Raw genomic sequence first — 10,781 nt, 5'->3', positions numbered from 1 at the left:
TTTTGGTTATTTGGGTAGAGTACAGTGTGTGTATATTTCTAATTAACTTCGTTTGCTCAAGCTAGCAGGTCGTGCATATAGGATACAACAGTATTTAAATATTGATAATTCGTTTTGTATTAAATTGTATTGGGCAGTACGTTTCAGATTGGATTGCCGAATCTACGTTTATGTACATATATATATGTATCCCGACGCAGAACTGAATAAAAGGGGCATTGATCAAGTGTTCGGAACACTCCCGAGGAGGTAATAAGTGAACATGAAAGTATTGATCGTACTCTGCGTTCTATTGGCTGTGGCATTTTTTTTGGTCCAGAAAACAAGTGCGGTTAATAATAATCCCAATGGCAATTCCCACGTTCACGAAGACTCTAGAGGAGGATTTGGATCTAATTGCAATCGCAGCTCAATCGGAGGATTTGGCGGATGCCGTGACCAGTGGCCCTTTGGACCAACTTTGCCTGGTGGTGGCGCTTTTTGAAATAATAATTTAATACATTTATAAAAGCCATAATTGTGCAGCAGTATGAATAACAAAATTATACTAATATAAATACACAAATATTTTTTATATTATATATACGCATTAAAACTTTATAACAAAGTTCGGTTTTCGAATAAGTGCACAATAAAATCTCAAACATTAAATGGTGAGAGTTTATTGTAATTTTTTATTCGCCGTTAGGAAACAGCAAATTTAAAGTTGTTTAAGGTGAAAATAGACTAATTTCTAGTAACTCTAGTGTTACCCTTAAATGGAGAAAATATTTCTTAAAGTAACGGAAAGAAATAATGTTGAAAAATGAAGCAATTTAAAATAGTGTTGTGCGGGCACACTGAACTCACCACGAACAGCTGTGGTGTGGTGAACAGAGCCTTCGCCCTCGTAACATTTCATCTCCACAAAATCGGGATATAATGAATAAAATCACTCGTGCCTTCATTAGCGTGCTACGCCAGAGCAGCTCCTCCGGCGGCACCAACACTCTGCTGGGTCGTCAGCTCTCCTACCGAAGCGATTTATCCCTGGACAAGCTGTACCCGAGTGCGCGGCTACAGATCTACACGCCGCCCCCGCCGGTAAGTGGATGCAGTGACTCCTGGGATCACATACAATAAAATATCCATCATCCAGCCCACAGGAACTGGCAACAAGTTCAGCGGCTTCATTCCAATGGACAGACTGGAGATCACCTACAGCCGCAGCTCGGGACCCGGAGGCCAGCACGTGAACACGGTGAACACCAAGGTGGATGTGCGCTTTAAGGTGGCGCAGGCGGACTGGATACCCGAGCAGACTCGCCAGAAACTGCTCAAGGTGCTGGCCAACCGGATCACCAAGGAGGGCTACTTCTACATCAAAAGCGACCTCACCCGCTCCCAGCAAATGAACCTGGCCGATGCACTGGAAAAACTGCGCTCCATCATTCGTGCCCAGGAAGCTTCCGAAGCTGCCCCGCCCAGCGAGGAGACGCTGGAGAAGCTTCGCCGGCGCCAGGAGCGAGCGGCTCGCGAGCGCCTCCAACTGAAACGTGGTCGCGCCCAGATCAAAGCCGATCGTCAGGGACCCGGCGGAATAGACTTGTAGTTTTTATTGGAAATTGTTGCACAAAGATTCACATTACACATATACACTTAACTAAGTTATGAATGGCATTTCAGGTTCTTACTATTACAGATTTGTATAGAATTCGATTTTTTATACCCTCTGGTAGAGTATAACAAGTAATTGGTTGTACATTATTGGCTCTAATAATATTTAAATTTATGCAAATCTTGTGAAAGTGAAAACACGAATACATCTAATAGATTTCTAGGGAAGCTGCTCGTCCTCGTTAGCCGGCGTGACTGTAAACCGTTTGGAACTTGTCACTTGGATAACTGTTTCTTTCAGCGGGTTGTCCTTTCCCACTTGCGAGGGCATGCTCGAAAATCGAGGCCGCTGAAAGCACGAAATGAGTGATCTGGAAGGAGGGATCTATGAGCAACTTACGGGTTGTGGAGGACTCAACTGGATGGAGACTTCGTGGCTCCTTTGCGATGGCCTGCTGACCACACTGTGACGCTGACGACGCTCTGCTAGAGGATAAACACTTCCTATTTTCGACGCATACAGCTGCTCCAGACGGTGGATGGTGGAGAAGCCCGCTCCAGGTGGCTGCATCGAGAAACTATGCCGGTTGCTGAGCGGCGACCATGTGTGCTGGTAGTTCGTCTCGTCCAGGTGGCGCAGGAACTGACGATTAAGCGATCCCAGCGCCTGCTGGTCCTCGGTGGCCAAGTTGGCCATTAATTCGTCCAAGATATCAGACTCCGTCTCCACTTTTCCATGGCGCGCCAGCTTAATGTCATGTTTCCAGAATTGCCTGTTCTTGCGCCCAATTACCGGCGCGATCTCCTTGACCTTCAGTACCAGGATTCCCATCAGGTAGACGCAAAGGACGTTGGAGAGCGTCAGACACATGCTGATGCCACCCAGCACGGCCAGTTCCTTGGCCTGGTTGTCCGAGTAGCGACGCGTCTTGATCACATCCACGTACAGCGAGTCGTCGTGCTCGAAGAACTTGTAGATGCAGGCAACTGCCCAAAGGAGTCCAGAGTTGACTGCTGGCGGCAGAAGAGAGGCGGATATGGCCACGCCCACAAGCGAGCCGATGTTGCCGCCCAGGATTCCAATAGCAGCCGCCGCTCCCGAAGGTATCGCTGTGAAAACGCCAACGACCAGTGAGTGCAGATCGCAGCGGGAGAGCATCTCCTCCGTGAGCCCTTCGCCGATTCCGTACTTGTGATCCGTGGTGCACACCACCAGTCCGAAGAGGAAGCCCACCAAGGTGGCGGTCAGGATGCCGATCAGCTCGTTTAGCATGCCCAGTCTGCGAAGCGATCGGTCCTGGATCACAGTTCCGAAGATGGCCGCGATTATTGGACCCATAAGGGGAGAAATCAGCATACTGGAGGCTAGGAAGATCGTGCTGTTCTCCACCAGACCAAAGCTGGCCAGGACTCTGAAACGGGTTGATTTATATTGCAGGTGTTCATAAACTTATAGATTTGTTAGAGTCATAGAGTATAGGATTTCGGAAGAAACAGTTCTAGGAATATAATTGCAAATGCTTCGAAGTTGGCCTAATTTATTCAGCTGCGATATTAATTTCTTAATTATGAAGAAAAATATTTGTCGGCATGTTTTGCTTTACAAAAAGCTAAATTAATCTTTTAAATTAATTTAGTCTTTTTTTAGAACAAACAATTAATCTTTTTCAGACAAAACTCCCAAAAATTAATGTCAAAGCTTATTTTTAATAATTTAAAAATCAAAGTGGTTAACTAAATCTTACGCTGCCGATACTAGTAGTATGCAAAAGTCGAAGGTGATTGCCGCATCCTGCCGCACATCTCTCAGGATTTGGGCCACATTCAATCGGGATCGCACGGAGTTCATGAACCGATTCCAGATCCCTTGTTTCTGGGCATTGATCTGCCTGTGGGACGAAAACTACAGAATTAAATGTCTTAAAATAGCACATTTCAAGCTTATTTTACTCTTTGCTAGAGTGTTGGCTCCCCTGCTCCTCCAAAGTCTCGCGCTGGACGTAGGATCTGTTGGCCAGGCAGCTGACCACGGACACCGCGGATCCCTCCCGATCGCCGATGCCCCATTCCTGCAGAGCCTCGTAGAGATTCTCGTAGCGCTCGTCGAAGTCCATGGAGAAGCTGATGTGGTAGGCATTCCCCTCCAGACTCGGCAGCCAAACTGCGTTGGGTATGTGAAATTTCTGTAAGATCTGGCGCAGCACCTGTTCCTGATCCGTGTCCAGTGGGATGTCGAGGAGCTGATCGTGGGAGCCGCCATCGGACGTCTGAATTTGGATTTTTTGCAGGGGATTCTGGGCTTTTTGGTTTTTTCTTTGTTTACCGGGCGTCTTCTCCGGTGATTCCCCAATCCGAATGGTGGACAGGCTCTCGATCGTCGACGCTCTGCTGGCGGTTCCTATGGGCGTGCCCACCTCTCCGTTGACCACCTGGACGTACCCCTTCTTCAGGCGCTGCTCCTCCGCCTTCGTGGGAATCGTGATCGTGAGGAGCACGGCGGCTGTTCCCGTCATCGTTGCGGTTGCGGAAGTGAACCTCTGTGTTTTGTGTTGACAGCACACTTTGTAGAAAATCGATCTAGTGCATAATCACCCGCACACACACACGTGGACAACTGGACGGACCCGGCGATGCAACTGCACTGATCTTCTTTATACTGGAAGTGAATTGAAGCCTCGCTTGTTATTGCCGCCACTGATAACGGTTTCTGGCTGAGTGCTGCTTCCCGCCGATCTGCCAGTCACTCGGAAGTACCTCCCACTTGGCCATATTTAGGATCTTGACGGAATCGAGCTTTCGCCACTTCCCGCCCTCATGTTAAATTTAAAATTTTAACGGCGTTTGTATATTTTACCAAATTAGCGCTTTTGAAACCTTGCTTTAAATTGGATTTAAGTGGATGACTATTTGACAAATATTTATTTAAATTTTGACTATTTTATCCTAGTGATATTTTTATTATTTTTTATTAAGCGATTACGCATCTAAAACCAAATAATAAATTTAACACATTTTAATTTTTTTACCTTAAGAAATTATGTTATTTGAAACACATACATATTTTTATCTTTTATGAAATATGACACTGTAAACCTCATTCAAATTAAAAAGTTAAAACTTTCCACATGGAAGCATATTATTTGATGATTAAGTCAGATCTGATTCTCCGGTTGAATGGTGTTTCTAATAATAGGCTCTGTTTAAAAGCAACCTAATTGGCATATGATATTTAACCATTAATTGTTGATAATTAAATAGTTACCTCTGTTTGATCCGATAAACAACCTAAAATTAAAATTTTCTCAAGTTATCGGATATGATACAGCATAGGTTTGCTATTTAAAAACATCCCACATAATTAAATTAAAGGCGCATCTTTTATTTAGCGTTATTGTCACTTCATGACTCACTCTCATGATCAGATTGTTTAATCTTAATAAACATTCTCGTTAATTTCATGCCCTTTGGTGCACTCGAATGTCGACTTGGTTCAAGTTTTGTTAATTAAATACTCATGGCGTGATTGTATCTGTGTGCATTTCTATAGATCGGCGAGTCGTGCGAATAGCCGCCAATTGGAGGATCATTTGTATGCAGGTGGGTCGGTGTCATTCTCCAGCACGATAGACGGAGAATTTAAATACATTCAGTGGTACAGAAACGAACTTTATTTGATACAAAATCATCGTATGTACAGGCAAACGCAGCGAGAATGGAAGTGTAAATGCCACTAAAACTGACTAAACAATAGCTGGATTGGAATTGCACTTAACAAGGTTCTTTAGCAGGCTAAAAACAATTAAAATGCGTATAAGAGGCTAATATCTACACAAATACAGAAACAACTGCGTTTACGATATATATGCTTACGGTGTACAAAAGTGGAATGGTGACATGAAAATGTGATTCGGAGGCTGGATGATCTCCGGTGCCGAATTTTCCCGTTTCTTTCTATTAGACTAAGTCGACTCGTGGTTGTCTTACGCACTAATTAACAGCATATTGGGCAATAGGCAAGGCTTAAATATAACCCCGTTGCAGCTCCTAAAAGCGGATCTCGTTGCGCTGCACCTGATCGTACACCTGGGGCGTGAGCAGCTCGTAACGTCCCTTGGATGTCTGGTAGTACAGGGAATCCTTGATCAGGGCCGGGTCGTAGCCCTCCTTCTGCAGGTCTACCTTTCGTAGCTTGAAGGTGCCAGTGAGGTCCACCTTGGTGAGCAACCGAATAATCTGGGGACGTGCGTAGGCGGGCAACACCTTGGCCAAGCTACCGGCGAAAGTATCGAGGTCCAGTTCCCGGTCAGGATCGTAGATGGCGGCCATACCGGCCCTTCCCTCGGTGTGCGGAATTGTAATGCCGTATACCACAGTATCCTTGTACCCAGCCACATTGCTGACCTGCGCCTCCACCTCGCTGGTGGACACGTTCTCGCCCTTCCAGCGGAAGGTGTCGCCAGTGCGATCCTTGAAGTACAGATAGCCCTTCTCGTCGGCCACCAGCAGATCTCCGGAGAGGAAAGCCATATCGCCGTGCTTAAATACATCCTTTACAATCTTTTTGGCAGAGGCCTTTTCGTCAACATAGCCGAGGAATTCGCGAGATGGATTTCCCTTGACGATCTTGCCGATAAATACGCCAGGCTCGTTAGGAGAACACAGCTGGCACAGACCATTCTTATCCCTAATGGGCTCCCCAGTGTCTTGATCGGCGCGAATGATCGAAATCGGGTAGATCTTTGGCAGGATGCGCGACACGAAGCCGATAGCACCCACAGTGTTGTCGTGGTTCATGATGTTCGCATTGCCCTCTGTGGCGCCGTAAAACTCGCCCACCTTGGCGATGTTGAAGCGCTCCACGAACTGTGGCCAAATCTGCGGACGCAGTCCGTTTCCAAAGACTAGACGCACTCGGTGTTTCTGGTCATATTCCGATGGTTTTGTAGCCAGAATGTAGCGTGCCATCTCACCGATATACTGACCGACCTGGGAATTACAAAGCCTGCATTAGTGACTGATGTCGAGGGGCAATAAATTCCACTTACTGTGGCATTGTACTTGGCGCAGTCGGCGAAATAATTGGAGGCGGAGAACTTCTTGCGAATGGAAACCGTGGAGCCGAAGAGCACCGACTGACCCATGCACATTATGCCTCCAGCGGTGTGGTACAAAGGCAAGGGCGTGTAGAAGACGTCCTCCTCCTGGAAACCCATGGTGTAGTGGATGCCAGCAGCGATAAACAAATACCTTAGGGTAAAAACGTTACGAAAAAATTAATAAGTTTTGTATGTCGTATTGCAGATATATGTAGGTACCTAATATTTTAATTAACAATAGTCTCATGTAGTTTAAATAACCATTTGTACCTACCGGGAGTGAGAGATGACGGCTGCCTTGGGCAGACCCGTAGTGCCAGAGGTGTAGATGTAGACGAGCTTGTCGTGGTGGTTCACCTGCGTCTTGTTGGGCTTCTCATTGCTGGCGGTGGTCAGCAGAGCGTTCAGGTTCTTGGCCTGCGGAATGTTCTTGTCCGTCTGGCTGTTGTTGTTTTCGTTGTTAAACTGGAAGAGAGTCAGGTCGGCGGGCAGATCCTTGGCCACGTCGGAGACCGCTTCCAGGAAGTCCTCGCCGTAGATGAGGGCCGTGCAGTGGGCCACCGTGATGCTGTGCAGCAGGGAAGGACCGCGCAGGTTCGTGTTGATCAGCGGGGTAATCACGCCGATCTTGGAGAGACCCAGCCAAGTGGCCACGTACTCGGCACGGTTCTCCAGCAGCAGAGCCACCACATCCCCCTTCCGGTATCCCTGGGCCTGCAACACGTTGGCCACCTTGTTGGCATGCTCGTTCACCTGACGGAAGGTCCAGCGCTGCGTCTCGCTCACCACGGCCACCTTTTCCGGGTGGATGTGAACATTCCGCTCAAAGACATCCGCCACGGTGTAGTTGAGCCGCTCATGGCGCTTCGTGTACCTCAAGAGCTTGATATAGGCCCAGAGAGCTCTAAAAAGAATAGTTTCTTTAAAAAAATCTCCAAAACTCTGTTATATTTCCAAATCTTAATATAAAAATTGTTTAATGACAAGCGGTAATTACTTTGTACTTAGTTTAAAAATTAAATAAACATTAGGAAGATACTAATAAAAATGTGGAAACAGTACGATAATTTACTAAATTAATGAGTAATTAAATAAATTATTTAGCTTTTGAACAAAGTGTTGGCTTATATTTGGTGATTTGTTTGTCCTTTGGCAATGAAAAATATAAAGGTTCAGTTTTGTCATGTATATTTAAGTAAAAAAAAAAAAAAAAAATTAAAATAATTAATACATATGTAGGGAAATTGTTTGATAAGAGGGTAAGTCGGTAGTATGTTTGCTATCGATCGCGTGTGTTTTATGGTTAGTGGTTGGGGCCTCTAAAAACAGAGCACAGAAATCGAAGCGCGACAAGCGCAATAGCCGTAATGCGATAAAACCAGAGATAAACCCGCCTGAAGTGGCTGCAATCGAAACCGAACGTGGTAACCTAGTCCCGACTATTCGAGCCACAAATTTATGACGTTGCTAAATTTGAGCTGAGTTATGCAAAGTTCACGAGAAAGTTGATGTAAAATATTCGAGAGTACCAAAGAAAATAAAATGAAATATTTGTCTAACTGTAATTGTAGCAGCTTTACAAAACTGTAAGTTTTAAATCGAGTTACGTTGTCACATGCTATACCATTTTATCACCAATGAGGATTAAGGGATTTCCTAAGAACATTTACAGTTCAACAGTAAATTCTGTTTGTTTTAATTATCAATATTGAAGCAGCTATCAGCAAAATGAACAAACGTAAATACCCAAGATAACATTTACCATTGATTACCTAGTTCACATAAAACTCGGGCATTAACAAATGGAAATTTAGATTCTGATTTTCTATTGTTAAACTGATTTTCTGACAATTTTTACATTAATTGGTTGATAAGCTGATTAAGATATGCAAAAAAAAAGGTTTTTCAGTCTGAAAGCCTTTCGAAGTACTTCAAGTAAAAGATGTAGAGAGATTTTATACGCTATTGTATATATACGTATGTATATGCGGCAAAGCCAATTCAAATCGTTCGTTTCCGTCTGGCAAACATCAACCGCAATAGTTCGATGGTCTGTATATTAGGAATTGGAAAAACTTGCACTAGACTTGGGACTCGACCACATCGACGATCTCAATTTAAATTCGCTTTGCACTCGTGCGTACTTTGCACCGCTGGCGGGATTGAAGTGTCGATTAGATTGCCGGCTAAGCAGTTAGTTTAGCCCTCGTTAGCCGTGTATTTATAAGGCTTTAATCAGGCCTTGTGACCCCCCTCGAGTGGTTAGATTGGAATTTTTGGAAGTGCTGGACATGTTTGCTTGTAGATAAGTCGGCTGCAGGCCGAAGCAAAGCTTTAAAGCGAGACCAAGGTCGCCCAGACAGATTTGAAGTTGAATTTAAGAATCTGTTGCGAACGAAGATATACGAGAGAATACATATATTCGAAGTTAGTGAAGACAAAACCAGTGCTGGCCTTGGCATGGAACTTGATCTGCTGTGTGAGACTCGTTAAAGCACAAAATGCTGAGATAATTAAATTTTGCCTGTTTCAGTCGAGAGAATTTTGCAGTTTTCATAACTTATCATTGGTTTTAAGTCCATTTTAATAGTAATTTTATTAAAATTCATTAAAATACTTGAAACATAAAGCATTAAATGAAAGATTTTAAGAATATTTTTAAAGTTTGGGAGGTCTTTTATTGTGAAAATTTTAATTTTATTTAAGTGTCGATAATTATGTATGCATGTACGTAATTAAATTTAAGTAATTAAAATAATTATTTTGAAATGTTAATTTTATTTTGCATTTTGATTGCTGTGTCAAACGAATATTTTCGACAATCTTTCGGGATTTGTAGCCAAGTCAAAGACGACACTTCCGTCAATTTAACAAAATCGAATGTTAAAGCCTGAAACTTTGATACAAAAATGAAAAGGAGGTCTGGAAACTACAGACAATTTGAAATTCAAATCCATCACAGAGGTAAAACATCCAAAATTTTAAGAAAATCTTAAGATAGAGCTTTAAGGTATTGAATTTAATAGTTTAGCAATGAATATTTTCGTGCAGTACCTTACTTCTTTCAATAAATATGTTATGCTGGCAAACCTAGAAAACCCAAAAACAAAGACTGAGGCGACACTTCCGCCATTTTAATTGCCCAAGCTTCGGCTTTTGGCGTACGTTTTCAAGAACAGATCGGTTAGTGTGCCAGTAGTCTTCCGGCTGACGCACTCGATCGGATCGATTAGTATGCGTCGAGGGTTTCGTTGGGCGACGATCGTACGAAGCCAATGGTAAATAAAAGCGAGTTTGTTTTGGTTTTGGGGCTGGGCGACCTTGAACCTGAAGAAGTCAATAAACCTCGTAATCGAGTGGCAAAAACCAATAATTTCCGTTAGCTATTCGTCATAATCGTAGCCATTTCCCATGGAGTTTTCTCTTTACAGTTTTCCACCGACAACTGGAAATGGCTGCTGCAGATGGCGACCCAAATAGACGGAAAACGAGTTTCTCTGCGGTTTCGAACTGGGGGATGGAGGGGGCAAAAGACAGAGTACAATGCTCAAAGTACTCGCACTCGGGTGATTTTCTGTTCTCTGATGCCCCAATGGAATCACAAAAGAAAGCCCGGATATATTGTGTAGAAATACACCCCTCCCCGGAGGCGGTTATTGTAAACTTATTGTAAACCGACTGCTTGGGGTACAGTGCGCACCCGCTAAGGAGACTCACGTCAGATCGCGACTAGCGGTTGCGCCCGCTATGTAGAACCAGCGCCAGCCCGGTTTGGTGAGGAGCAGAGCGACCAGCGCGACGAGCACAGCAAAAATCCAGCCCATTGTGTGGAGCGTGTAGATGACGCAGGCGATGGCCAAGCCGAAAGCGACCGTTGCGCAGAAAAACCGAAATATGACTAAAAACCGCTGGCGTCGGTTTCGCTGCCGATCGTGATCGTGCGCTCCGTAAATCATCGACTTACGATCAGCTGGACGCTGCGCGTTGCCAGATCGCCGGAAATGGAATACCGTTATTGGAAGGGATCGAGTATTTTTAAAATTTACACTTACATTGGTGCTGTAGAGCGCGCAGTTGTCGATGTTTATA

General features: G+C 44.4%; 3 protein-coding genes across 3 annotated transcripts; 1 reads left to right on the top strand and 2 right to left on the bottom strand.

Moving 5' to 3' along the window:
- The first annotated feature begins 839 nt into the window (after nt 1–839).
- LOC108052630 (peptidyl-tRNA hydrolase ICT1, mitochondrial) lies at nt 840–1,646 on the top strand. The gene is made up of 2 exons (XM_017135070.2): nt 840–1,083; nt 1,139–1,646. Exons 1-2 carry the CDS (start codon nt 922–924, stop codon nt 1,589–1,591), a joined length of 615 nt encoding a protein of 204 aa, XP_016990559.2. The 5' UTR covers nt 840–921; the 3' UTR covers nt 1,592–1,646.
- Nucleotides 1,581–4,304, bottom strand: LOC108052629. The gene is made up of 4 exons (XM_017135069.2): nt 3,547–4,304; nt 3,342–3,485; nt 1,997–3,008; nt 1,581–1,945 (listed from the first exon to the last, which is right to left on the bottom strand). Exons 1-4 carry the CDS (start codon nt 4,107–4,109, stop codon nt 1,817–1,819), a joined length of 1,848 nt encoding a protein of 615 aa, XP_016990558.2. The 5' UTR covers nt 4,110–4,304; the 3' UTR covers nt 1,581–1,816.
- A 937-nt stretch (nt 4,305–5,241) lies between these two features.
- On the bottom strand, nt 5,242–10,611 carry LOC108052621 (long-chain fatty acid transport protein 4). The gene is made up of 4 exons (XM_044459830.1): nt 10,410–10,611; nt 6,967–7,596; nt 6,642–6,843; nt 5,242–6,582 (listed from the first exon to the last, which is right to left on the bottom strand). The coding sequence occupies exons 1-4, from the start codon at nt 10,514–10,516 to the stop codon at nt 5,641–5,643; spliced, it is 1,881 nt and encodes a 626-aa protein (XP_044315765.1). The 5' UTR covers nt 10,517–10,611; the 3' UTR covers nt 5,242–5,640.
- Between the last annotated feature and the right edge of the window lie 170 nt (nt 10,612–10,781).

This window comes from Drosophila rhopaloa, unplaced genomic scaffold (assembly GCF_018152115.1).
Source record: "Drosophila rhopaloa isolate 14029-0021.01 unplaced genomic scaffold, ASM1815211v1 contig_2, whole genome shotgun sequence".
Lineage (NCBI taxonomy): Eukaryota > Metazoa > Arthropoda > Insecta > Diptera > Drosophilidae > Drosophila > Drosophila rhopaloa.
The sequence above is the reverse complement of the archived record's forward strand: the minus strand, read 5'-3'. Positions and strand labels throughout refer to the sequence as shown.